The 27,930-nt window shown below is 57.0% G+C and overlaps 1 protein-coding gene across 1 annotated transcript; it reads right to left on the bottom strand.

Moving 5' to 3' along the window:
- Positions 1 to 1,091: 1,091 nt before the first annotated feature.
- On the bottom strand, positions 1,092 to 23,832 carry DMTN (dematin actin binding protein). Its single transcript, XM_068553097.1, has 16 exons — positions 23,717 to 23,832; positions 11,789 to 11,994; positions 11,479 to 11,553; positions 10,927 to 11,082; positions 9,956 to 10,000; positions 9,513 to 9,612; positions 9,073 to 9,129; positions 8,668 to 8,820; positions 8,069 to 8,193; positions 7,342 to 7,447; positions 3,462 to 3,526; positions 3,243 to 3,291; positions 3,060 to 3,067; positions 2,813 to 2,878; positions 2,445 to 2,525; positions 1,092 to 2,309 (listed from the first exon to the last, which is right to left on the bottom strand). The coding sequence occupies exons 2-16, from the start codon at positions 11,804 to 11,806 to the stop codon at positions 2,196 to 2,198; spliced, it is 1,218 nt and encodes a 405-aa protein (XP_068409198.1). The 5' UTR covers positions 11,807 to 11,994; positions 23,717 to 23,832; the 3' UTR covers positions 1,092 to 2,195.
- Positions 23,833 to 27,930: the final 4,098 nt, after the last annotated feature.

Below are 27,930 nucleotides of genomic sequence, written 5' to 3'. Positions count from 1 at the left end.
GGGAATGACCCAGGTTAGCAGTGAAGAAACTGGGATGTGTGTTTCCAGTCTGCAATCATTAGTTGCTTGTAGCTTCAGGCTTGTGAAATGTCTCTATTCCACGATTTTCTCATTCTCGAGAAGGATGAAAACAACCTGTGCCGTGGACCTCGCAAGTTTGTTAAGACGATCAATGTTGTGCATGTAGCAGAACTCCTACAGTTTAATCACTCACACTTGAGCAGTTCTTATCCACTTTGCTTTTGTTTCAGCCAGAGGGGCTAGAAACTCGTCCAAGGGCAGGAGAGTTGATTCAGGTGCCAGGTCCAGTCTAGGGTTCACACGCAGGGCCCCCTCCAACTCACCGGGTCCTCTGGACTGCATACCTCTTCAGGTGCCCAAACCCAGGTTCTGTTCCCCCCAGGTGAGCCGGCCCCATCCCCGCCAGCCCTCACACCCAAAGTCCTCCTTCTGATCTTCAAATCCAGTCTTCACCCCCTCCACCCACTTCAGCAGGCCTGTTCCATGTCTACTGCCCCTGGGCGGTCCCGCCAAGTCATCCAGGACCAAGTTACCCCTGCTCCCTCGGCCTCCACTTGACCCTCGCTCCTGCTAGATTTCCCTCATCATTTCTCCACCCCTTAGTTTTCCCCGCCTGACCCTCGACAATCAGCTCACTGTCCACTCCTACACAGTTGACCTTTACTGGGTGTTTGGCCTCCCCATTGAACTGTGAGTATCATAGACCTGGAGGGGTACAACCATGTCAGCTGTTGATGAGCTTGACCGCCAAGGGGGTGCATTTAGGGGCTCAGTGAAGGGCAGAGCCTTTTCTCCCAGCTGGCTCTATATTCATGCTCCAGAGTGTGAGTTTCTGTCCCCGCATCCATGTCACCATTGCACAGCCCCTGAAGGAGAGGAGGCAGACAGGACCTGCTAGACTGCCCCCGCTTTTCTGGCCCAGGGATGGGGGAGGGTAGGATGTGTGCCATCGCTCTCCCTCCTCCTACTCTGTGTGCCCCCCCATTTGAACCCTCGCTCCGTGGCTTTTCTCAGCCTGGCATCACCTGTCCCTCTCACTCGGATCTGGTGGCTCATAAAGAACAAATAGATTTGGGGCCCCGATGCAACCTTTTAATTCCAAGCAGAGTCCCCCTCCCCCAGCATTATCACACACACACGGTGGAAAGGGATGTCGGGGTCTGGGCAGGAACAAAACCCAGACCCCGGCAAAAAAATATATATATAATTATATACACGTGTATTTGGAGAGAAGAAAAGCTGGGAGCGTGATTAAGGTAGGGCAGAGAGTTAGGTGAGGAAAGCAGCTGGGGGGTGCCCCAATAAATTACATTCTTTAGAGAGCATGGTGGGGGATGCAGGGGTGTGGGTGGGACCCGGTAGCCAGGACTCTCAGCCTGGCTCCTCATCCCGTCCAGGGGAGCCCAAAGGCCTGGGCTCTGCCCAGGACCTGGATGCTAGAAGGTAGCAATCTAGCCGACTCAGCCTGAAGGCTGATGTGGGGCTGGGGGTCTGTATAGGCGACATCTCCACTCTAAGCCAAGGCTTCTAGGGAAGCCTCAGGGCTGGAGCAAGAGGCTTCGAAGCTTGGGGGTCACAAGGAGAGGACAGGGTAAGCTGGAGGGCTGGGTGGCCTCCCTGCTGGAGGCTGAGAGGCGGGAGGCCCAGGTGCAGGGGAACCCGTCCCAGGTGAGCTGCGGAGGAGTGTTTGGGTGCACACAGGGTCCTGGACGCTCTCTGCCTGCGTGGCTGCCTCCCACCCTCACGTGCCTCCTACCAGGCCCGAGGGTTCTTCCCACCCCTTGGTCAGGACAGCAGACAGGCCTGACCACCAAGTGTCACGTTCATGTCTCATCACTCCCTTCTGGGGACCTTCACATGGGGGTGGGGGCAGGGAGAGGGTGCAGACACTAACTCTGTGTGTGCTGGAGTGCACGCTGGGTTTGCCCTGTGCAGCGAGGACCAGGGATGAGAGAAGGAGACCCCCCCAGCTCATCATGGGGAAGGAGGTCCACGTCCCAAAACCCCGGCACTGCAGGGGCCTTGCTCTCCCTCGACCTGGGCAACGGAGCCAACCCCACTTCTGCCCCACCCGCCTGCTCCCCCCAGAGGTGATGCTTTGGGGTCTAGTGACCCCAGCTCCAGAGCCCCGAAGCAGCAAGGGTGAGGGTCAGTCACGGAGCAGGTGGGGGCCATCAGAAGAGAGAGGCCTTTTTCTTGAGTTCGTTTCGCTTCCACAGAGCCAGCTTGCCAAACTCTTCGGGAGACATGGAAAAGACCCTTGAGAAGTCCTCTGCTGACAGGTGCCTCTGCAAGGGGGACACACAGAGGCAGTGTAGGGACAGGAGGCAAAGGGTGGGGCTGGGCCACCTTCCCCCACAGCGGGCAGGGGAGGCTGCCCCGTCAGTAGCCCCTCACCCACCCAGCACATGCTCCCTGCGTACCTCAAGCCTCATCCTATCCACACCTGGAGGCAGCTTGGTTCGCCCCCTGTTGGTCACCACCAGCATTTCGTAAGGATAGATCTGGCGGGGAGGGGAGGCGGGCAGTAAGTATCAGGCTCTTCGAGGTCCCTGTCAGTGTAACCCCCTCCATTCCCCAGGCCCCCTTATCAGCCTGCAGGGGCCATCCATGGGGGCTCATGCCATCTTGCCATCCAACTCCCCCAACTTCCGTGCTGCCCCTCCCATCATCAGCCAGGAGGACCCCTCAGTGCATTCACTTCCCTGGCTTCTCCCCAAGCTGGCCCGCCCCCACTAGAGACGGTTCTGTCCCCTGCCCACCATCCCCTGCCTCTGCCCCTGCCCCTCACCTTCTGCTCCAGCACACAGGGAAGGGAGTTCCCCCGGTCCATCCTCCCCCTCTGGCCCTCTCCGTTCTGGGGAGACCAAAGCCGCAGTGAGCCAGAGTGGGGCAGGGAGGCCTCCCCAGCCTTACCCTAGGCTTCTTACGTCCTCACCAGGTGACTCCGTCGCCCCGCACCCCTCCCCCAACACTGCCAGTCCCCCGTCCATCCGTGGCTTCCGTGCTCCACGTGTTACCCTCCAGAAGGCACTCACCTGCAGGCCTGTGGGAGAGAAGAGCCATTGTTCAGAGGCAGCTCTGAGGTCAGCAGGCTTCCAAACCTGCCAGCTCAGCCGCCCCGACCTCCAGCCACAGAGCCCTGCCCACATCGCAGACATGGGCTGCCCCAGGGGCCTCTTGAGCCCCTTTCCCAGCATCAGGGCGGCCCTGCCTCTCACCTGGGCTTTCGGTCTCGCTCCCGGATGGGCTGAAGTCTGTGGACTGTAGCTGGAAAGGACACGAAGGAATCAGAGGAAGCTGGGGCATTCCACATCGTCCCCCTTCACTGTAAGGGTCTGGCCGCCCCCCCGGGTGCCCACGTAGCTCAGTCCCCCACACGCGGGCCCCACACGCACACTCTTCCCACGAGGCCTGTGACCTCTGTCCTGGGACCTTACCCGGCTCAGGGTGGTCCTGCCGTAGGCAGGGAGGGAAGAAGACTTCGATGTTCCCACGTGCAAGGCTGGAAGAGAGCAGGAGGCCCTGTTTCAGACCCTTTGGCCTGACAGTCATTCCAGAGGGTCATTCCCTGGCCTCCCCTGCCAGGGGCAGGGCAGTGGAGGGGGGACTTGGGGGAAGCCGGTGGGCCTCTGTTGGCTTCCAGCTCCTGCCCGTTACCTTCAGCAGGTGACATCGTGCTGGCAGCTCTGCACTATCCCTAATGCCTCCCCTCTCTCTAACAGACGTGCACAAAATAGACATTTGGGCCAAATGTCCGAGTGTTCAAATTGATAGTCAGCCAATGATAGTCAGATGATGAGGCTCACCATCGTAAAATGAACCTCTGGAATATGAAAATAAATCTAAAATTTAGTCAAAACAATCGAATTATTCCAATTTCATGTTTAGCAATGTTGGTAATCAAATTTCAAATGCTTGATGTTATAAAACAGAAGCTGCAGTTTTCCCAGCACTTTCAGCTGCTAGATGGCACCGCAGTCACTGGACTTGACATTCGCATGACCAGATGTCACTTTCAACTTGACGTCCAATAATATCACTAAGCTTTCAAGCGCTGCAGATTATAATTCAAGAAAATTGGCTTTCGGTAACAGGTTTTCCTAGAAGGATTCTTAGTTTGTACTAATCTCAAAATTCCTTTATCTCCAGTGACTAGAAATTGCTGGCATGGTATAGCAATTGTTTTGACCAGCATTTTTTGTGTGAAGGTTTAGCCTGGACAGACTCAAAAGTATAAGGAAGAATTGTTTTCTTCAAACATTTTAATAAAATATGTTATTTGGAAGTTTGGCGAGAACAAAATGTGTTTTGGGGACCCTCGTGTTTTTTTTTTCCTTAATGCTTCTTATTTTTGTGTAGAAAATTGTCTGCTTTCACAACCCTCATTATTGAAGCACTTCTCTTTTGTGATAAGTACACACTTCTCCCTCAACTGACTGATAAGATTTTTTTTTTTTTAACTTCTTGGCCATGCTGCATGGCATCCCCAACCAGGAATTGAACCCGTGCCCCCTGCATTGGAAGCACAGAGTCTTAACTACTGGACCGCGAGGGAAGTCCCTTTGCGGCCACAGCGCCCTTTTTTGTTTGCAGCTTTCCCTCAGCCGCATTCCTGGCACATCTGCCGGTCAATATCATGGGGAACCTCCAGTGTCTTGGTCCCCCACTTCCCCCTGACCTTTGACCCATGGGTGGGTACATAACCACTTTCACCCACACTCAGCAGCACCCAAACTCTAACCCTGCATCAGCCCAGGGCTCCCCTTTTGCCCGCAGGCGATGGAGATGAAGCCCACCACGTGTACATTAGCATCACTACAGACCCTAAAGCCTCTCATCAGTTCCCTTTCCCAGCAGAAGCTGTTCCGAACCTTCACCACTCTCACCAAGCCTCACCCTCCGTGTGCTCAGCAGACGACGTCAACTTCTCTCTTTCTTTTTTTTTTGGCCTCGCCACGCAGCATGCAGGATCTTAGTTCTCCCCAACCAGGGATCGAACCCGTGCCCTCTGCACTGGAAGCGCAGAGTCTTAACTACTGGACCGCCAGGGAAGTCCCTAAAGTGTGTAAGATTTTCACTCCTAATGATTTCTAGATTGCCTTTTTATGTTTGAAAGTGACCATTAATTTCAATGTTACCCTTACGTCGGAATGACACGCCTGTCCGTACTTCTGAAATTGTTCAGGTTGGAGCTTGGATTCTTAACCACTGGACCACCAGGGAAGTCCCAAACCTCAACTTCTGATGTGGCCTGCTCCCAAAGCCAAGTCCCCGACCCTTTCAAGGCCAGCCTCCCGCATCCGGAGGCTGGGTCTCACTTCTGACCTCCCCCCAGCCAAACTTCCAAGGGGATTGTCCTGTGAGTGCTCTCCAAGGAACAGCCCTCGGCACCCTGCCCTTCCCTCCCCTTTTTCTACACAACTGGATTTTTTCTCATGGTCCCATTACCACGTATAAGCTGAAGATTCTGCTTGAGCCCTGACTTGCGCCTCAAGCTTCCAACTCAGTCAAACTCAGCTCCCACCTACATGCACTTAACCCAACATGTCCCCAGTCTCTTCATCTTTCCCCCGAAACCTGCCTCTTTCATGATCTCAGCCCCAGGTCTGTCATCACCCAGCACCCAAGACAAAAACCCCAACTTGTCTCTCCTTCACCACCCACATCCAATCAGCCACTAAGTCCAGTTGATTCCATCCCCTCTACAGATCTTCCTCGATCTACGATGGGGTCACGCCCCGATAAACCCATCGTTAAGTCAAAAATGCATTTAATACACCAAACCTACTGAACATCAGAGCTCAGCCCAGCCTACCTTAAACGTGCTCAGAACACTTCCATGAGCCTACAGGTGGGCAAAGCCTATTTTACAATGAAGTGTTGAACCTCTCATGTAATTTATTGCATACTGTACTGAAAGTGGAAAACAGAATGGTGGTCTGGGTACAGAATGGTTGTGAGCGTATGGGCTGCTTTCCGTCGTGATGGTGTGGCTGGCGGGGAGCTGAGGCTCGCTGCTGCTGCCCAGCATCTCAAGAGAGCATCGTGGGACTTCCCTGGCTGTCCCGTGGTTAAGACTCTGCGCTTCCACTGCAGGGGGCGTGTGTTCAATCCCTGGTCGGGGAACTAAGATCCTGCATGCCGCACGGTGCGGCCAAAAAAAAAAAAAAAGAAGAAAAAAATAAAAAAAGCCAAGAGAGCATCGTACCGCACATCACTAGCCTGGGAAAAGGTCAAAATTCAAAACTGGACATACAGTTTCTACTGAATGCATATTGCTTTCGCACCATCGTAAAGTTGAAAAATTGTAATTCCGGGGCCATTTCTATACAGACGGTGCCTGTATAGTTCTCAAACCCATTCCCTCTTCTCTGGACCTATGTATATTTTTAGCCCTTACCCAGATGATTGGAAAGTGTGGTAGACGGTCTCCGAAGATGGCCCGCAACATTATCTCCCAGCCTGTGTGCCCTTGGGTGGTTCCTCTCATCAGGAAGCAGAATCTCTTTCCTCTCCCTTGTGTCTGGGTGGCCTGTGAGCTGCTCTGGCCGTCAGAAGGCAGTAGAAGGATGCCCTGTGGCTTCCGAGGCCAGGCTCTTAGAGGCCTTGTAGCTTCCAGTTTGGGCTTCTCAGATGTGCCCCCCTCCTCTCCAGCCATCCATGCTCGAAGGAAGCCCAGGTTAGGCTCAGTGATGAGCAGCATGGCACCAAAGCCCCAGCCACCTCAGAGCACGCTCTGTGCGCTGTAATTCCAGGCTCCCGGAGGGCCTCTCTGCTGGCCGGATGTTTGCTGCTCCTGGCCTTTGCTCCCACACTGTCCCTGGGGTCTGTGCTGCCCTTCTCCCCGACTCACTTTGTCTTGTCCTTCAAGACTCCAACTCTGGGACCCAGGCCCTATCAGCGTCCTCTCAAATCACTTGAAGTGTACCTCTCACCTGCTATGCTGCACTGACACCCCAGTTTCCACGTCACTTTCCCCGTGACCAGAAGCTACTGGAAGGCAGCACTATAGTGTTTTACTCTTTATATCCTCAAGGCCAAGAACATGGTAGACACCCAATAAATGTTTGTTGAATTAAACAAAATGTGCTAATTCTGCTTTAGCTGAGGCCATCCTTTGTCATCTCATCTTGTTCCATGACTGGTACTCTTGGCCTAAGGGGATCGCCAGAGCCTTGAGCCAGCAACCGAAACTTCTATGTCTCTTATACCCACAGTAGCACAGTGCTGGGCGTGTGACAGACAAACTCAGCAGACTATTTGATTCTGGCCTCAGGGTCTGGCCAGGTGATTCTGAGCCCCCTCGCTGACACTCACAGGTATGGAAGGGTGTCCGGTCAGGCAGAGAGCGGGTTTTCCGCCGGATAGGCAATGACTTTTCCATCTCTTCTTTCAAGATCATTTTTCCCAAGTTAGAAGTAACCTGGCAAGGAGAAAGGAAGATGGATCCGAGGCATCGATACTTGTTTCTCATCTCCAGAAGGTTCAGAGTTGGGTCCACCCCAGGCAGGAGTGGGGACAGAGTTCCCGAGGGGCTGTGTGGTGCCTGGAGCCCGTGGAGCCTGTCCCGGTCAGAAGCTCTGCCACATTGGGTCTGGCCACCCTCGAGAGCAAGGAGTCAGAGCCGCTCAGTGTAACTCTGCCCCAGGGGCTTCTGCGTCCCAGGTCACAAGGCCCAGAGCACAAGCCCGTGCCACCATCAGTGGCCTTTCCGTGACTCCCTACACCCTCTCTCCTCCCCTGGAGGCCAGCAGCCTACTCTCTCCTTTCTCCTCATCCCATGAACTACTCTGCCTGCTGAAGCCTGGCACTGGCGGGGCCACCCTTTTCTGTGCTTTTGGCCCTAACAGTAAGTGGTGGCCCCCTAAAGCAACATGCAATCCTTGTGTCCCTTCAAAAGCAGCAGCCTGACATCCTGGCAAAGAAAAGGAATTCCTCACATGTTCTCACTAGGACGCTTTTCAGACACGTACCCATTTAGATCAGAATGGAACTTCTGTCCCCAGGGTGGCCCAGGGATGCGGGTGGGGCAGTGAGACGCTACCTTACTGAGTTCCTCCCTCTGACGCTCCCTGAGAGCCTTCATCTCCTCCCCGGAGTCATCGTCCTCCTCCTCCTCCTCCTCCTCTGCCCCCCTCCTCGACGCCTTCCGCTTCCTCCATTCTGTCTCTGGGAAAGACGGACAAAAGCAGGCACATCAGTCAATCAACCGCGTGCTCAACGAGCGTCTGTCAGGGGCTGCTTTGTGCATGTCCCGGAGCTGCACCTTGAAGGGAACACTGCAAATTATTATTATAAAACAAAAGCAACGTTTTCTAGCCTTGCGGTGAAGCTGGGTGGGCAACACATGCTCACACGACTGAAAGCGACTGGGGGCCAAAACCTCGTCTCATTCCTCTTTCTCTTTCCAGAGCTCCCATCACAGAGCCTGGGACACAGTAGAAATTCGACAAACGTCTGTTGAGCAGCCGAAGAAGTGAACGGAAAGCGGGTAAATGACTAACAAGCAGGGCTGCTTACGCCAAGAGAGATGGGGTTGCAGGGGACGGGGGAGCAGGAGCCTGGAGGGTTCATGCAGGTGGTGGGGGGGTTCCTGGGGCTTCAGCAGGGCCTCCCTCTCCCCTCTCCAGCAGTCTCGCCTACCCACAACGGCCAGCGACGGGGGGCACGGCCAGTAGTCCGTTTCGATCTTGGCTGGCTGGTTGGGGTCGGGAGGCTGCGCTGCAGGGAACTTGGACGACTCGATGATGAGGTCTTCAATGAGGTGCTTGCTCTGAGGGCTGCCTCCTGTGGACTCTGCGGGGGGAGGTCAAGGTCAGCCCGGCACACCCCGCCCCGGAGGCCACCTCCCACCTCAGCCCCCCCACTCCCTCATCTCTCCCTCTTCACACCTGTGAGCTCCTGGGTGTAAAAGCAACGCACAAGGAAATGCACAGGGCAGTTTACACGCCGTGATGAACATCTGTTCTCCTATCACCTTCCCACCCTCAGGACAGCCTCCTGGCACGTGGCGAAAAGGGGGCTCTGGTCGGTCAGGGGAACCCTCACCTTTCTGCTTGTAGATGGGTGGCTTCTTGTAGATGTTGGAATCTGGGCGGGTGGTCTCTGTGGAGAGGGAGCAAGAGTGGATGAGAAGGAGGCTATGAGGATGGCGGGGAGGCTGGGTCAGAGAAGGGAATGGAGACATGGATTGGGAGAAGGAAGGAAATTCAGGGGCTCCTGCCAAGAGCCAAGACAGAACCGGAGATCCCGAAATTATCCCTCAGGGGTTGGGATTTTTGCACTTCTCTGTTTGGGTGGGAGAGAGGATGCAGCAGGGCCCACCACCTCTGGGAGCTCTGCCTGGGGTCTGGCATCTGGGGTTCCCGCCAGTTCTGTGGTGTGCATATACTCCAGAGAGTGGGGGACTGAGAGTAAGGGGCTTGGGTTCCTGAAGGAAAAAAGAGGTCCTAGGGCAAGGATGCAGCCATGCTCACACTAAAACCTACCAGGATGGTGGAAATGGGGCAGGCTGGTCCGGGGCGTCCCAGTGGTTCTTGGGGCTGAAGCCTGAGAGATGGTTCCAGGGGACCGGCTCTCCGCCCACACCTGCAGAGCAGAAGTACGGTTCACTGCAGCTCCCAGGTCCCCCACCCCACCCCCTCCACCATCTCCATCCTCCCACCCTAGCAGCCCACACGCCCCCAACCCCAGGGCAGAGGAAGGCTATCCAAGGACTCGACCTGCTGATGGTGCCTGACCCAGGAGAAAGGATTAAAAGAGATCCTGGGTCAGACGTAGATGGACCCAGAGCTGGCCAGTGACAGGACAAGGTCCACTGATTCCATCACCCCCTAGGCTCTGCCAAGCCCAGTCTGGACGTGTGTGGGGAAGGGGGTTGAGCCCCGGTCAGAGCAGGGCTGGGCAAGTGTCAGGTGCGGGGCAGACTCACCTCTGGGGATGGTGGGGGGGATGTGGATTTGGGTGACAGCGAGCGCTGTGAATGGAGAGGAGGCTGGTCAGAGCCACAAGGGTGGGATTAAACCCTTGTCCCTAGGACCCCAGGTGGGCCACTTCACCCCCCCCCCCCTCACTCAACTCTGCAATTGCCCAGCCAATTTCTGGGCCACCTCTTCTCTCTTAGTCCTTGCCAGCTCCCAGGGCTGGCCCTCCGTCCTCTCTCTCCCGAGCCAGGGACCTAAGTCTTTCCCTAGGACCCACGAAGAAGCAGAAGAAGCCGAGGATCTTGGAGCAGTGTGCATGTGCTCTGAGGGCCAGCTGGAGGGGCTATGGCTCTGACCTCAGAGCCAACGAGCAACAAGGGGAAGGGGCAAGACCCACAGCGTCCAGGATGGAGTCCGGGCCCCTTGTCAGGCGTTTAAGTCTCCCCACAGCCTGGCCCCGTCTCTCTGCTCAGCCCTGACACTGCCCCTTTCTCCAACACAGTGTACGAAGTACCTGTCCTGCGTTATCTCGTGCATTTGACTAGTGAGGTGGACGGGTAAAGGTATCACCTCTATTTTATAGGAAGGGAAACTGAGACCACGCCGTCACACAGGTCACACTCAGCTAGGACTTCTGGCCTCCGAGCTCGGTGTTCCTGAGTGCTTTCCACAAATTTGCTCACTTTCTGCCCAGTCCCGCCCCATTCCTACATGACCCCGCTCTATGCTGCTACCATTCAAACACGGCCTCCCCTGCTCTCCACCTCGAGCTAGTCTCCAGCCGCCAGCCCATCTCTGCCTGCTCTGCACAAATACCCAGTTCACCAACTGACTGGTGATTCCTGTGCACAGGTCCCCTTCTTGTTTTGGAGTCTGACCTCCAGGAAAGAAAGCATGAGAGGGATTCTGCCTCCCACCCAGTGTGGCTGGGGGAGCCCTTCCCCCAGGTCCTGTCCAAGAGGAGCCTCCCACCCTTTACCTCCCGGCTTCTGGGCAGCTCCACGTGTTCCAGCAGAGAATAGGTAAAGTGGGGCTCGTAGATCATGAGGTCAGGCCTCTCGATGTCCAGGATGGCCTTGTCCTTGGGGATGGCGGCCAAGTCCTTGTAGCCCATCACCTGATTGTCCATCTTGGCCTGAAGGGAAATGATACACATGGAACAGAGGTGTCAAAAGCCTCCCCTAGAATACTGGCCTTACAAGCTAGACCTGCAATTTATTAGGAAGAAGATGGGCAGCCGTTTTAGATGTCAGCTCCTGTAAGTTAATATTTCTATTACTGTCATATTAAGGGTTTAGAGGGTCACCTTGAAACAATGATAGTCCTTCATCTAGCCCTTTGGGTACAACGAGACAGGACCAGACCAGCAGGAGGGGGTGTGCAGAACCTTCTCTGGATCTGGGGTTCTCTCTGCCTGCCTGCCAGCCCTGGCAGGACCATCGTCATTTGAGTGAAGCTGCCCTGCAGCCAGCGTGCGCCCCGCCCCTCCCTCCTCCCAGCCTGAGGGTGCTGGTGGCCGACAGGTACTCACCACGATGCTGGAGGGAGAGCCGGGAACACTGGAGCCTCGGGAGGAGCTGACGCTCCCAGGGGAGGTAAGTGGTTGCTGGGGAGAGGGAGAAGGCGGGCGGGTGGGAATGTGCGTGGGTGCCAGGGCCGGGCGGAGGGAGGGGGTGGGGCAGGGGAGGGCTTCTCTAGGCCTCTGGGGCCCCGGGGTGCGGCGCCGCGGGCAACCACCAGGTGGCATCCTCGACTCCCGACCTGACCCTCCGCGGGGAGCCTGGCCCCCACCGCGTGCCCCCGGCACCCCACCGCCCCGGCGTGGGTGTAGCCCCGCGCACCTTCTGCAGCCGTTCCATGCAGCAGGGAGCTGGTCGGCCGGATCACTCGCAGAGCCCTGTGCGCGAGGGGAGACGACAGGGCGTCAGGCTCTATCCGGCTCCTGGGCGCTGCGCGCTCGGGGCCGCGAGAGCAGAAAGGGTGCTCCCCTGGGCTGTGGCGTCCTCATCCCTCGGTGACTCTCCAGGCTGCTGGCCGAGTGCAGGGCCTGGAAGGGGAGGGAGAACGTGCCAGCCGGGGCTGTCGGGGCCCCGCGACCTCAGAGGGCGGGGGCGAGGGCAGCCCCCACTCCGGCCCCGCGTGTTTCGGGGAGCGGGGCTCCAGCTTTCCGTTCGCTCAGCCGCGGGGACCGGAGGTCGCATGTGGCCCGCGGCGAGACGGGAAGGTGGACGGGCTGCACTAGTTTCTGAGCCATTGTTCTCTGGCTGGAAAGGAAATGACGGCAGGGGCCAGCCGTTCCCGTTCCCGGGGCAGCCTACACATCCCTGCTTCCTCACACCTGCCCTGCCCGGGCTGCGGGTCAGTTTCAGGCCCAGGTTCTCACTCGCCTCGGCCTCTGCCGTGGCCTTTCCCTGGCGCTGTGTTGGTGCCCTTGACCTCCTTCCCCTCAATCTATGTCCACGGTGCCACCCCTCTCTCATAGCCCAGAAAGGTTGAACACAGAGGGACTTAGTAATACTATGAGATGGCAATAGGGGGAGGGGAGGACAAAGCGAAGGCGATTTGGTGGGAAGCGCTCAGGTCATTGGCTGGGGGCTGCCGCTCTCCCAGTGGAGAAGGGAGGGGGCGGCTGGAGGGAGCCACATCCCCATGTGCCTGGCCCTGTACAGCAGGCAATCCCACTTGCGGGCATTTGGTAAAACACCTTTGGGGCGAAGCCCACGTCCCAGCTCCCCACCATCTCGGAATCCTCGAGCTGAGGCTGCCCTCTGAGGTGCTACTTTGCTGCAAGTCGGGGCCCCCTAGTTCAGCAGGAAGGCCTGCAGGCTGGCACTGCTCTCTCTTGGTTCCTAAGAAGTTGAGTCCTGTCTGCAGCAGTAGAGTAGGAGTTCCCTGGGGCCACAGCCCAGGTCTCCTTCCTCAGTAACTCCCTTAGCAATCCTCCCATCCTCCCCACACACCCCTGGACCAGACACATAATAACTATTCAGTGGGACTTCCCTGGTGGCACAGTGTTAAGAATCCATCTGCCAATGCAGGGGACACGGGTTTGAGCCCTGGTCCGGGAAGATCCCACATGCCGCGGAGCAACTAAGCCCGCGCGCCACAACTACTGAGACTGCGCTCTAGAGCCCATGTGCCACAACTACTGAAGCCTGCGCGCTTAGAGCCCATGCTCCACAATGAGAAGCCACTGCAATGAGAAGCCCGCGCACCGCAACGAAGAGTAGCCCCCGCTCGCCACAACTAGAGAAAGCCCGTGTGCAGCCATGAAGACCTAATGCAGCCAAAAATAAATAAATAAATAAAATAAATTTATATAAATAAATAAAAATAACCATTCAATGAACGCCTGGCTGAGTTTCTGATGTGATGGTGGCAGTGGAACTGTCTTCCAACTGCTGGCAGTAAGCCATGGAGTGAAGAGAGCTGATGACTACAGAAGGTGCAGGGAAGAGGCAGCAATAATGTAGTGGTTAAGAGCATGGACTCTGGACTGGAATGCCTGGGGAGAGGAGACTCTGCCACTCAGAAGCTGTGTGACTTTGCGCAAGTTACTTACCCTCTTTGGGCCTCACGTTCTCATCCATAACATGGAAGGTGGTACTAGTATCTGTGTCATAGGGTTGCTCTGATTATTAGGTAAGTTACAACATGTGAAGTGTTTAAAACATAGATTTTATGTAGAATGTTAACTATTATTATTTCTATCTCCCTGAGGACTGATAAACTTAGATGGCTTTCTGTAGCCACTCTGCCACAGAAGGTCATGAAAGACTTGAGGTCATTGGTGCTCCCAATTTTATCACCTGTTACTTTGTATCAGGCCGTTTTTCTGCTCTCTGTCTCTCCACCACCTACTTGCTGCACCAGCAGCCCTCACTCCCACTTCCCTGCTTTTGCGCATGCTCTTGCACTATTCTCATCTCCCAGATCCCACCCATCCTTTAAGGGCCATGCTAAACCCTCCTCCTCTTGGAGGCCTCCCCTATTATTCTAGTCCTCATTGACAAACTCGTCTCTGAATTCCAGTGGGACTTAAAAAGAGAATCATATAACTTAGTCCTTGGTTATGTTGCCTGACATGTTTTCTCGCTAACTAGAATGACTGCTAATTTCTACAACAATAATAATAGCTATCATTTTTTGAATGCTCATGCCGGGTACTTTGATAAGCACTTTACGAGGATTATTTTGTTTCATCCCCCCAACAATCCTATAAGGTAGACCTATTTTACAGATGAGAAAACCGAGGCTCGGAGAGGTTAAAAACTTGTCCAGAGTTGTGGAGGTGACAGTGATTGTGTCTTCAGCATTGGCATGTTTCGTAGTGCCGCCGTAGTACTGTGTCAGGTTCACTGTGGGGATAGACTAGCATTTGCCACAGTTCTCAAGTCTTTTTGGAATTCTAGAGCCAAGGCTTCTCCAAGACAAGACTCTGGCCATCAGAGTCACACTGGTGACTAGGTGCCCATGGAAGGGCTCCATTCCAGAGCTTCATCCTTCTCTTGCTTTCTTAGCACTCACTTTGTAATGCTTTTAACTAGATGTGTGAGGACTGGAATAAACTCTAACACATACTCAAAGAGCTGTTAGCTCCCTCTCACTCCTATTTCGTCTTTACTTTGTTAACAGACATTGTCAAACTAGCTATACACTGGCTTAGCCAAGAGGCAAACACTCATTCATCCACCCATATACATCCACCCGCCCACCCAGTCATGTATTGTTTTACCCATTCATTCACTACTTTCTGAGCACCTGTTCTGCAATGACCACAGAGCGTTGTGGTGTTATGGAGAACAGAAAGATGAGTCAAAGGAGCTAAGCCGCCCCTCCAGAAATGAGGCCATATGTATAGATAACGCCCATGCAAAGCAGAAAATTATGTGTGCCTGATAAGATAGTATAAAGGGCTGTGAGAGGTCACAGGAGAGAGGAATCACTCCTGCTGGGGTGTCAAGAGGAGAAAATAAAAAGGTTTTCTTAGAGGAGGAAGTGTTTAAGGCAGGCCTTGAAAGATGCCGGGTTTGAGATCATACAAAAACTAAAAGAGGGATCCTTGAAAGAGACAGCAGCATGAGGGAAACTGGAGAAACGGGGAAGCACTGGGTCTGTCTGGGGACAGCAAATATGGCTGAACCATGGAGCTCATGAGGTTGAGACTGGTTTGGGGCAGGAGGTTGGGGGCCAGATTTGTAGATGCCTTGAACTTAGACTAGGGGATTCCGAATGTATTCTGTGGGCAACTAGGGCTATGGAATGCTTAGAAACTTTTTTTAAAACAAAGAAGTGACGGATCCAAGCAGTGCTTTGGGAAAATGAATCAGGCTGCAGCCTGGGAGATGGAATAGACAGGAAGAGGCGGTCCAGAGAGAGACCAGCCAGGAAGTTACGGCAGTAGTTCAGGCAGGGGATTGTGAGGCTCTAGACTTGGGCCTGGGGCCGAAGATGGACAGGGCCAAGTGGGAGGAATCCTAGAGGCAGAATGTGCAAAACAGAACTTGATCTGGAGACAGCCTCCCCCGCACCCCCCTCACCGCTGGGGAGGAACAGGTAGCAATGACAGGAGAAGGGGAAGCAATGAGTTCACTTCTTGCCAGTTGAGGTTGAGGTGGGGGCAGTAGCTGGCAACAGAAATTTGGGAGCCATTTGAGCTAGAGGTGGTAGTCTGCCCCATGAGGTTGCCGAGGGAGAAAGAAGGTCAAAAACCAGCATCCTGGGAAACGCTAGGGGACTAGAAGAAAACGGGAGCTGGAGATGGCATGAAAGGGAGGCGGAAGGCTAGATGCCCGGGTCCCTGAGGGGCTGGGAGTGTATCTAGTGATTCTTTGTATTTTCAGTAAAGGACCTAATACACAGTTACGTGTGCCATAAACATTGAGAGAGAGTTGCGGGGAGGGATAGGGGGGTTGAGAAAGAATGTCATGAAGCCAGGAGTCCATCGCCCAGAGAAGGCAAGACATGCAGGAAGGAGTGACAGCTCGCCAGTTTGGATGTCAAGCCCTGGTGGCCTCTGAGAGCATCTGCAGAGGAATAGTGAGGCCTCCTTGTTAGGGATGGGGGTGGGGAGGGGTGGCCAGGGTGTACAGGCAGGGGGAGGGGCACTTCCAAGAAGTGTGACAGAAGGGCAAGAGGGGGTTACTTTGCAGGAGGTGAGCTTGGCTGAAGGTTTTTTAGGAAAAGGGAGACCTGAACACGTTTGTAGGCAGTGAGAGTAGAGAAGAAGAAACTGTGGCTGCAGGAGGGGGGGGGGGGCACTTGAGGGAGGAAGGTCCCAGCAGGGGAAGGGGAGAGGGATTGGGTCCAGGCCCAAGTGAAGGACTACCTTTGGAAAGAAAGCCCGAGCTTCCCTGAAAGGAGAGGAAAGGGAAAGCTGGGTAACTGCAATCTAGGGGACTTTGGAGCGGGCCCATCGGGAGGCTTCTATTTTCCCAGGAAAAGTGAGAGATAAGGTCATATACAGACCCTACAGGTGGGTTAGGCAGAGGCTGAAGAGAGTAGAAAGGACTGGAATGGTCGGGGGGTGGGGGGCGGGGGGGAGTGTGGAGTGGGGGAGGTGGGGGAGAATGGAGAGCGTCTATGTGTCCTGGAGCCTCAGGCTGAACCTGGAGGTGACCCAGGCACCCTGACCTCGAACACCAGTTGCGGGTGGGTACAGAGTGGGGGTAATGACTGCCTCTCAGAGTGGTCACTGCCCAGGGAGGGAGAGGAGGGGTCCAAGATGAGGCAGGTCACAGGTTACAAGGTCCTGCACTGAGACCCCCACTCGCCTGTGCACGAACACTGTCCCACAGACGCAGCCACTCGGAAAGACGATTCAGAATAATGATGTCCCTGCTCTGTCCCCTGCCCCCTTCTTCTCCACAGCTGTGCACAGCCCCGTGCCCATCCCCTGGGCTGGGTGGGTCTCCTCGCCTTCTGCCCTGAGCCGCATTCGTTCAGGAACCTGCACACCAGTGCCTGGTGTGTTAGAAAGCACGCTGCGGAAATTGTTAATGTCTTACCCTTCCAGAGACATGGCATTTTAATTTGGGGCTAACCTTAAGGAGTGAAGGTCTTACTCGTTAAATATTAAGCCAGCAGGGAAAATGTTTTGGGGTGGAGTAGGAGTGTGGGGTGGGGGGAGAGGGAGAGGGGGGGAGAGGGAGAGAGCGAGAGAGGGAAGGAGGGAGGGGAGGGGGAAAGGGGGAGGGGAAAGAAAGGGAGAGAGAGTGTTCTTGCCTTCTCCCAAATCACATCACGCCCCGCAAACGCTTACTCCACCCACTCGTAGCCCCTCCCCCAAAGCCAATTTCCTCCCGCATCCGCACCCGTGCACACCCCCTCGTTTCTGCACGTGCGCTCCCAGGCCCGGGCCGCCTCCAGTGGACAGACCGAGAGGGCAGACTGCGGCAGGAAGGGAGGGCGCAAAGGGAGGAAGGGGAAAGAGCTGCGGAGGAAGGCCAGCCCAGGTGGCGGAAGGGCCTTCTCAGCTGCCCCGGCGGCTCCCAGTTCTTCCATCTCGGTCCCACCCTCCCCCAGCTGTGCAGCCGCGCCTTATCTGAGCCCCCAGCCGGGCCCCACCTCACACCGCCTGCCCCATCTCCATGGCAACTAGAGCCGCTCGGCCCTGATGATAAGGCCCGCCCACCCATTCCCATGGGCGCCCGCTACAGGTAGGGGCTGAGCCGGCCTTGGCTCCCTGGACTTGTGGAAATGAAGGCTCAACCCGCAGAACCGCAGCCCGGTATCCTCTAGTCCAGCTTCCCGCCCTGTTCTAAACCAACCATCACTTGCTCTGGGCCAGGGACTTTCACCCATCCTCTCTAGCTTCACCAAAGCTCATGTCTCCCAATTAGGACATGAAAATGTGGTTGAGAGATTGACCTGCCCCCCCCCCCCATGCCTCCCACGCCTCGGCCCACTGAAGCCAACCTGGAATTCCTACCCAGGTCTGTCTCAGGTCAAAGCCAATGAATGCTCTTTTCAATGGGTCCCCAAAGATCTCACTTTAATCTGAACTTGGGATTTGGGGTCCCGTGTGCTAACCTTATACCGTGGAGCCACCAGAATCCTGCTTCGTTGGACTGGCCTGTGGATAAGGGGCAGAGAGGCTGGGGGACGCGGGCTCTGTGCCCTGGGGCAGGGACAAGCCAGGCTGGAGACCGGCCTTGCAGATAGTAAACGAGTTGCGAGTTGCGAAATGGCTGAGCTGGCCCCGTGGGCTGGGGTCAGGTGGGCAAGCATTCTGCCTTTCTCCTTTTTCACCAGTTTCATTCATAGTGTGCCTGCCTGCCTTGTGCCTCCGGGTCCCATCTCGCTCTTTCTGCTTTCCATTCCCTTTTTCTTTCCTTTCTTCATCTTTCTTCCCTTGGTTCTGCTTCCCTTTCACCCTCTCTCCCTCCCAGCCCCACCCCCGCAGTTACTGTGGCAACAACTCAATGCCAGAAATAAAGGCAGGATCCAGCTAGGTCACAGTTCCCAAAACAGCATACCAGGGTGGAGAGGGGAAGGGTGGGTGGGAGCAGACCAGCCCAACAGGGGAGGTCCGGGGCATACCCTGAGGGTGGGGTCTGTGTCTGTGTGTGTGGGGGGAGGGGGCACCCACAATCGCCCCCAAAATCGCCCTGCTCCGGGCCGGTGGCTCATCAGAACATCTCTTAACCTCTGCCAAGCCTGCGCCTGCGCCTTTTCTAAGATTGGTGAAGTTCCCACTCCCCTCCTCTCATTTTGTCCTTCTCCCGCACCCCCATTTTTAAGCCCTGCTCTATCTGCTAGGACTAGGGTTGGGGTTCCTCTAATGCCAACCCTGAACAGCACCCTCTCACACTCTGGTGAAGCATCAGGCAGGGGCAGGTGGGCCCAGAATCAGGGTCCCAGCCTGGGAACCCACCTGCTCAAGGCCCTGCTCCCCGTTTGCTTCTGATGACAGCAGGAGCGGGCCGGGCGCCCCCTTCCTTCCTTCCTCCCCCCCCCCCCCCACAAATATGCATCTCGTCACACAGTTTCTCTTAGCACTCTCGCTTGGGTTTCTGTATCCTCTCTCTACACACCCCCTGAAGAGGGCCCTCTTTCTGTGTCCCCCCTCCCAGCCCCTTAGGCTTGCTTGGTCCTCAGCTTGTTCCTGCTCTGGTCTCTATTTATAGCTGGTCCTGTTGGCGGGTTGTGGTGTCACTTGTACAAGTTGATTGATAGGGCTGGGGGAGATGCAAGGGAGATTGCCTCCCAAATTCAGCTTTCTGAATCCTGGGGGCGTCCCTATTCTGGTCGTTACACACACGCATGAGCTCTGAACGAGGAATTCCTCAGACCTGCACCCCCAGGTGGACGGGCTGGCCCCGGCATTGGACATGTGGCCGTAGCGAGGCCAGCAGCACGGAGGCCAGCCTCTCCTGCGGGCACAGGCACTTCACCCACACAGGCAGCCCCTGCTGAAGCACGGTTGCAGAACGCACGCCCCCGCTCTCCCAGCGAGGCACCCCCCACGCTGACACGCGGTGCCTTTGACACCCACTCACGCCACCCACCGATCCTCCCCTTGGCTCCGGTTTTCCACGCTCACAGCCACCCACCCCACGTGCTGACACACCGTCCCCGGCACAGAGCGCCCACTCACCCATACCGTGGGCGCTTCCCGGGCCCCACCCCTTCCCAAAGCAAGACTGCCTGCCTTCTCCTACACCTGTCCCTGCTCCCCTGCCTCTCACAACTCGGGCAACCCAGTGCCCTGGGAAAGAACCACCAGGGGTGTCTGCCCGGGGAAGGGCGCCTGGCCTGCCAGGCCAAGGGAGGGGCAGAGCTAGCAAGGGGGCGCCTCGATCCTTGGAGGCCTGCGTGTCTGCTCAGCCCCCAGCCCCTTCAAGCACTTCAACAGCCGGCACCAGGAGAGCATCGTGGTCAGGCCTGTGGCCACGCCCTGCCACCCAGCCTCGTTCTGCATTTGGTCCTCACCCCAGCCTGGCCAGCTAAGGGCTAGAAGGAGGCTCCTCAGGCCCCTCCCCGCAAGGAGCAGTCCCCACACCAGTGGCATTCAGGCCTCTGAGTGAACTGCTCCCCCCTCCCCCCCAGAGCATCTGTGGCATGGTGGCGGGAGACGGGCAACGCCCCCTCCCCTTCCACCACTCAGCAAAGATGGCACAGCTCTCCAGCCTACCCAAGGCGGAGCCTCCACCCCCATCACTTGGACTTCTGACCAGCACAGCTAGGGGAGGGGGTCCCTGGGTGGCAGCATGTGACACTCCAGCCCCTCTTCCCCGAATCAGAAGGAGGTTGGGTCAGATCAAACCCAGCTAGTCCCAGGGTCCTGCCCATTCTCCCCCTCCCCACCCCAGGATCCCTGCCACCACCCAGAGCCTCACTTCTAGGCAGGTGTTGTGGCCAAAGTGCCACAGGGGAAGAGAGGCGGGAGACCCTGCCACCTACCTCTTCCCAGACAGGGTGGCCCAGGTGCTCTGAGGCCCCAGGGTGGGGGCAGGGGCAGGCGCAGATCCCGGGGCTTCGGCTTTTCCTCAGAGCCCAGGTAACAGGCGGCTCTTCCAGGAACCCAGCGTGCTTTCCCAGAGCACGAATAACAAGAAAAAAGCCGGCTTGCGGTGGGTGAGTGGGTGGGCAGCCGGCGAAGGAGGGGACTTACCCTTCTGGGCCCCCACCCCCTCGCCGCCACCCTGCTTCTCCGCCAGCCTGGCGCGCAATCCCAGGGCCGGGTGTGTGCGCCGGTGGGCAGGCCAGGCGGGGCGGGCGGGCGGGCGGCCAGGTGGGCGGGCCGCTGGCTCCCACCCACCCCTGCACCCTCCCCACCTCCAGCTGATAGCGTGTGGCCACTGGCCTGCGGGTGTGTGTTTGTGTGTCTGCTCTTCCACCTCGCTTGCTGCAGCTCAATCCATTTCAAACAAGAGGACCATTAACCGGGCATCATGACGAAGCAGAATCGGAAGCAGACTCTCGGCCAGCCGCTGGCCTTTTTCCCTTTCCCACACCCACCCCCCACCCTGCAACACACGCTCACACACACAGCCCCTCCAGCCTCCTAAACAGCCAGAGTTTGAGTCAGGGGGAAGGGGCTCTACTGATAACAGAGGGGTGACAACACCCGGTTTCCCCAAGCACCTGTATCTCCCACTCATCACCTACCAGCACCACAGAGGCCTCTGGGTCCCTGCCTCCCTGGGGTGCTAAAGCGCATAGATGGTGAGGGGCAGGGGCGTGGGCTAGATGCCAGAATTGGTTACCCAAGGATTAACCCTCTCCTGGGGAGGACAGAATGGGAGGATTCGAGAAACCAGGTCCTCAGCACAAGAGACCGGGTTGGCCCTTGGGTAACCCAAATCCCCTGGGGACAGAGCACAGTGGTGGTGAGTGGGAAGGACCCCAATCTCTCTCCAGGGCGGGGTCTTCAAAAGAGAAGTTCTCACCAGGTGATGTCCAGGTCCCAGCACTGAACTACAGGAATGTCTCTGGGAAAACCTCCAGGACTCCAGGCCCCTGTCATTGGCCTTTTGGTTCCCTTTGGGCTTAGAGCAGAGCCTGGTTCATTTGTGAACCCCGGGAGCAGGGGAGGGAGCCCAGCCAGCTGACCCTGGCCCCAGCCCGGCCTCCTCTCCACCTCTGTGCAAACTTGCCTACCTAGGCAGCCCTTACTGTTGCCCTGGTAACCGCTGCCCACAGCTGGTCAGCTGATGGTATCAGCTGTCGTTGGGGAAATCTAGAATCTGGGGAGGGGGCTCTGGGGTATCTGAATGGAAAAATCACAGGGGGGAGGGTCTTGAGAGGACAGGTGAGAGCGTGCCCTGGGACCTCTTTCTCAAAGAGAAGAGGACCAGAGAGGACGGGTAGGGACAGGAAGGGGGGGATGTGTCTGGGTTAGTGGGAGACAGAGAAGAATGAATCCTGAAGGATGGGCTCCAGAAAGAAAGGAGAAATGAAAAAGGCAGGTAGCCGAGTGGCTGCGGAAGAGTGGAAGGAATCTGGGCTTAGCTGCTGGATGCACGACAGAGTGGGGAGAGGGGCCTGTGGAGAGGTACTAGAAAGCCTGGGAGTGGGAGAGAAACACAGGATCCATCCAACCATGAAAAAAAGGCCAGGAGATGATGGAGGAGGAGGTGCACTTTTGATGTGGCAGGAGTGGGCCACAGCCTTAGCAGAGGGGAACCAGGCCTTTCTGCACAACCAGCCCGGCCTCTCAGCTTTCTGTCTGTTCAACCCCACCCCTATTGCCCTGTCCCCACCCTAGTGCTGCACAGCCTCCCTCCCCCTCTCCAGGAGACCAAGTGCCAGGTGGCCCTTTAGAATTCCTGATTTTTCCCACTATCTCAGTTCCTTCCCTGTTTTCATGCGTCACCCACCCCCCCAAGACCCCATTCCAGGAGATTTGCCTTCCGGTGCAAGGGTCCGCAGAGGTAGGGCTGGAATGAGCGGTTGCCAGGAAGGACAGCTGTGGACAGGGGCCTGGAATGAGGTGGCTCAGGAGGAATGGGTGGGAGTCGCTGGGCTGGGAGGAGGGGAGCATTCCTCAGGGAAATGAGCACTCTGGATAGAGTGGGGAAGCCTAGGGGAAAGGGCAGGGGGAGGGGGAAGGGAGGGGTCTGCGGTACCTTCAAGGGCCTGGGGCGTGGGGCTCGGCAGCTTCCTCGGTGACATACACCTCCATCCCTCAGCGCATCTCCTCTCCGCCTCCCGTTGCCAAGACAACCTGCCGGCTCAGCCGAGGAGGCAGCAGCGGCAGGGAGGGGGGAGGAGGCGGCTGTAGCTCCTACTGCCTCTTCTTCAGCAATGGAGGGAGGGGGCCTCGGTGCTGGGGTAGGGGTGGGGGAGCTTCAGGCGCCGGGGCTCCCACTGAGCCCCCCCACTCTCCCCTTCCCTCTCCTTCCGTAACGCTCTGGGATTGGCTCCTGGGGCGGCCTCAGGAGAACCTTAATTCAGGGCCAGATAGCCGGCCGGTCTTGGGAGGCACTGGGCAACGTCCCCCATTCCAGAAAGCTCAGCGTGGAGTTGGGAAGAGAGATAGGAACAAGGGAGGGATGGCTTATGTTGAAGGGTCGGAGGGTGGTTTCTGGCAGGAAGGAGAGGCCCCGGGTGTGGCCAGGGTGGGCACGTGGGCCATGGGCTGAGAAGTCTCCCCCCACCTCTGCTGTCTCTGAGCACCTCCTCCCAGTCGCAGATCCTCTCATTCCCCTGACCTAGAGGAAGGTCAGAGCCTGGGACAGCACTCTTTCAGTCCCGCAAGGCCCATTCCCACCGCCCCGCACTCCATAGGCATGTCCCTCCAGGGGCGGGCGAGCACCTTGGGCAGAATAGTCCGCCTCAAGCCAGCCCTGGAACCAAGGGGACTGCAGAGTTAGGGCTCCCTCTGTCGACCCGAGGCTTGGTAGCTGTCAAGGTCATTCCTTGCTGAGGGATCCTGATGTGTGTGTGTGTGTGTGTGTGAGTGTGTGTGTGTGTGTGTTGGGAGGGGGTTGGGAGGGCACAGACAGGCCAGAAGACCCTTCCCTCGCCTGCCAGCCTCTGCCTCCCCCTCATCTTTGGCCTCGCCCTATGAGGAGACTTACTCTGCCTCTAGCCCCCTCCTCCTGGGAAGACCCCAGACTCCTCAAGGCCAGTTGAACGGTCGGTCTTCCCCCACTGCTTGCCTGCCACCCCAGTAGGCTGGGAGGACAGGGGAAGCAAAAGCTTCCCCCCGGAAGCAGGCAACACTGAATACCAGGTGCCTGTGAGCCCAGGCCCCGGGGTGGGCTTCCTGGGCACGGCTTGGCCGCACCCAACCCAGCAGGCTGCTGACAGGACAAGCGTACCTTTAGGCTCAGGAGTGCCTTCAGGCTCGAGGATGGGCACGTGCGTCCCCAGCAGGGGGCTGGGGCTCCTGCCCCTCTCAGGCGGGTGGTCCCAGGCCCAGGATACCTAGTTCTTGGCTCTTTTCCCCAGCAAGGTCACTGCTGCCAGATGTCCTGACCAGACGCTGGCCCTGCCGCCTGTCCCCTCCCCAGGGGCTGTGCGTAGGTTTCTCTGTCCTCTCTCCGTCTCACTCCAATGCCCCTGCCCCGCCCCCTGCACCGACCTGCCCGGGGAGGTCTAAACATTAACTCCTGGAGAGGCTGACTGGGCACCTGTGCACCTAAGAAGGGACAGTGACAGAGAACAGGGCCAGCAGAACAAAAGGAAGGACGAGGGCCTCCAAGTGGCCCTTTCCCATCAGTTTGGGTGACACGTCCCCCTACCTCCGAGCACTGGACTCTCTGACTCCTGGACCCCAGAGCCTCAGCCCCAGCAGCTGTACCAGACCAGCCTCTCCCCTGAACCCCAACCCCACAATTGCGTCTGGTCACTCCCCTTCTTGAAGGCCCTCACTGTCTCCTCCTGTCACAGCAGAGACCCAGCTCTCCATAATGTGGCCCCATCCTTTCCTGCCACTTCTGGCTGCAAACTTTCAGTGCTAGCCAAGCCGATCGACTGCTCACCCTCCCACTCCCACAACAGACCTCACATTTTCCTGCCTTGAAGCCCTTCTTCCCATGCTGTTTTCACTCTCAATATCGCCCCCTGGTGGGTCTTCTTCGCTGACGGAAATCCTGCTCCTATCTTCAAGGTCAAGCAAACCCCAGCCCTTCCCAGTGCCCCTGCCCCACGTACATCCCAGAACCCACCGTGCCTGGCTGAGGAGTGGAGAACATCCCACTCGAGGTGTTAAAGACAGGCGAGAGGGCTTCCCTGGTGGCGCAGTGGTTGAGAATCTGCCTGCCAATGCAGGGGACACGGGTTGGAGCCCTGGTCCAGGAAGACCCCACATGCCGCGGAGCAACTAAGCCCGTGCGCCACGACTGCTGAGCCTGCGCTCTAGAGCCCGCGAGCCACAACTACGGAGCCCGCGTGCCACAACTACTGAAGCCCGAGGGTCTAGAGGACATGCTCCGCAACAAGAGAAGCCACCGCAATGAGAAGCCTGCGTGCGCACCGCAACGAAGAGTAGCCCCTGCTCACTGCAACTAGAGAGAGAAAGCCCGCGCACAGCAACGAAGACCCAGTGCAGCCAAAAAAAAAAAAAAAAAAAAAAAGAGACAGGCGAGAATCTGGACTGTGATCTTGGATGAGTTAACGTCTCTGCACCTGAGCCTGCCCACACACAACATGGGAACAATCTCACCCCGCAGAATGAGGGCGCCATGTGAGCACACCTTACACGCTGCCTGACACATCTCTAGAGCTCAGTACACAGCAGTGTCCTTATTTCCTCCCCTTTCACTCTTTGGGGATGTACCAAATGCTGCTTTGCTATCTTAGGGGTAAGAGACAGATTTCCAAAAGTCCTCAAAAGAACTGCCTTTTTTATGGGTTGATCCCCCCCAATTAAATTTCAAGTGTCTTGAGAGCTTGACAGGGGATGACACACTATCTTGTCCATCTTTTTTATTAACTGAAGGGCTAGCACATGGTCACAGATTGTAGGGAATACACAAATATTTGGATTAACTGCTTAGGACCCCTCCTGCCCAAGTCCTCCTAAGGATGTCTGGCTTCTCATCCTACCTCTACCTTCAGGGACCACAGGGTGCTGGGCCAATGGCCAACGACCTCTTGCTGGGTCTTCAGTTGGTTCATTTCCTCAAGAAATACTTATTCTGTGTAACGTACTGTGCTGGGTACTATGGGGGACGCAAAGACTGACTAGTTCTACATCTGAGGCCTTTGCTGTCCAGCGGAACCATGACACGAGCATAGATAAGTACAGTTCTGGACGAGCTGTGATATGTGCCTTAAGGCCAGGGCAAATCAATGGCCGGAGGGGCTGGGGGCAGCAGAGACGGCCACTGCCCCTGGGAGAGTGAGGGGCGTCTGTAGAGCCAAAGACATGGCTGTGGTCTGGACGTGCCAGCATTCTGGAGAAGGGCATGCAAGGCAGTGGGAAACTCATAAGCAAAGATGGGCCCAGCAGGAATTCCCTGGTGGTCCAGTGGTTAGGACTCCGCGCTTCCACTGCAGAGGGCAGGGGTTTGATCCCTGGTTGGGGAACTAAGATCCCACAAGCCGCGTGGTGTGGTCAGAAAAAAAAAAAAAAAGATGGGCCCAGAGTGTCTGTTGGACTGCAAGGGTTGCAGTTTTGCCAGCGTTCTAGAGGGGAGCTGGAGGGACAGGGCTAGCGGGGGGCCTTGGCAGGACTGGGCAGGGGTTTGAAAGCCATGCTGAGTCTGTCAGTGATGGCGTGACTCGGGCAGAGCTGTGGTAAGGTAAGGTGAGCTGAACAAACTATGTGATGTGCTGGGGGGTGGTGTGTGTGTATGTCAGGAGGGAGAAAGACTGCTGAGAGAGCTACTGCATTCACTGAGACAGATCCCAGTGAGGTCCGGCCATGGTGCAGGGTTCCAGAGTTTGGAGGAGAAAGCAGTCGTGTGAAAGGGGGTGACAGCTGACATGCTGGTTTGCTCAGGGAGAGGGAAGAGTGACAGAGATCTCGGGGCACGTTTCTGTGAAGAGGGGCCAGGAAAGAGAAGAGACCGTGAGCCGGAGAGAAGGAAGAAAGGACCGCCTAGGGCAGGTGAGGGAGGAAAGAGCTTCAAGGACAGGTGGTCCTCGCAGCTGTCCAGGGCTGTGAGGCTGAGGCTGGGTGACTGGGAAGTCACAGCCAGCGGAGTCTGAGGGACAGGGTTGAATAGAGAGACGTGACGAGGGCGAAAATGTGAATGGATTCCCATCCCCTGCCACCACCCCGACTTTCTGCTTCGGCTCCCCTGTGCCTCATCTGGCCGTTTGGAGGACAGGACAGAGAAGGCAGGACCTATATGTAGGCTATTCTTAGCCAGAGTTCTTGGTAATCCTAAACAGGCATAGGATTTGAGGCACGCTGCTGCCGCCGCCGCCCTCCACCTGTCACACCCGCCCTGAAACGGATGTGTTCAGCTCACCCTAAGTCTTCCTGCACTGTGTCCATCCCTACCCGCACATCTGTTTGGAGCTTTAGGGCGCCCAGAAGCAACCAGGGTTGCTGTAACCATCAGACGTCCACCGGAAGCTTCCTTCCTGCCACACACACAGACACTTTAAATCCCGCCCCCCCCATCCCATTATTAGAGACGGATTCCTTTGCCTTCTTCCTTTTAGCATTTTCGAAATCACCACCAGGTAGGACGGAATGAGCTGAAGAGACTTCCCCAGAGCATGAAGAGGCACCCCGGGTACGGAGCCTGGAAGCACCAACAGCTGGGGTGAGATGGCTCAGAGGGCCGAGCAGGGGACCCAAGCGGGCGTCAGAGCTGCCGGGCTCGGGCTGGGGGTGGGGCAAGGGCCCCGGCTGAGATGGCACAGGCCTCCAGAGCGGCCTTCCTCTCTCACCCTTCCCTGTTCTCTGTCCCTCCCTGCCAGGTCTCACCTCAAAAAGCAAGAAAGGAAACAGTGAGGGCTTTCTGGAGCCGGCCCCCAGAGGCCTGTCTGTGCTGGGGAGGTCAAAGAGAGGGAGGGAGGGGCCGGAGAAAGGCAGAGAAGAAAGGGGAGGCGAGACAAAGGGCCCCATCCACCTTTGAAGCTGTCTCTAACCCGAGCCGGTGGTGGTGGCGGGGGTGGGCCTGAGCGCCCGGCTGGGGGTAGGTTGTCCAGAGCTTTAAAGAATGTCTCAAATTCCTGCGGAAATCAGAGGGCTTGTAAGAACTCCCCCTCCCCGGCACACCTCCTTCCCAGCCCCCCAAGTCCAGTCCTCCACACCTGGGGGCCCCGACCCTTTGTCCTCAGGTAATTGCTGGGCGTTGCCCCTGCGTGGAAAATCCCATTGAACTCGCCAGTTATCAGCTGTGGCTCCAGACCACCCTCCCTACACTCCCCCACCCTCCCCCGAAAACGACCCCCAACACGTTTCCCGCAGTCTTCGCCAGGATTAAGACTCTTTGTGATTGGGGGGGAGAGGAAAAAGCAACCTGGTGAAAAGTGATTATGACAAGCTGTAGGGAGAATGGCCTGGGGCCTGGGGACCTCCCTCTTGGCTGCCGCTGTCTAAATTGCCTCGAGTTGGGGGTGTCAGCCTTGG

The sequence above is a fragment of the Eschrichtius robustus genome, chromosome 10, assembly GCF_028021215.1.
Source record: "Eschrichtius robustus isolate mEscRob2 chromosome 10, mEscRob2.pri, whole genome shotgun sequence".
Classification (NCBI taxonomy): domain Eukaryota; kingdom Metazoa; phylum Chordata; class Mammalia; order Artiodactyla; family Eschrichtiidae; genus Eschrichtius; species Eschrichtius robustus.
Note: the sequence above shows the minus strand (reverse complement) of the source record. Positions and strands in the feature narration are given on the sequence as shown.

Excerpts from the sequence above, each read along its gene's own strand:
- DMTN (XM_068553097.1), bottom strand. Across the intron at positions 8,194-8,667 it reads CCCGTCGCTGGCCGTTGTGG|AGACAGAATGGAGGAAGCGG; the intron begins GTAGGCGAGACT and ends CGTCTTTCCCAG. Across the intron at positions 2,310-2,444 it reads TGGATAGGATGAGGCTTGAG|AGGCACCTGTCAGCAGAGGA; the intron begins GTACGCAGGGAG and ends TCCCCCTTGCAG.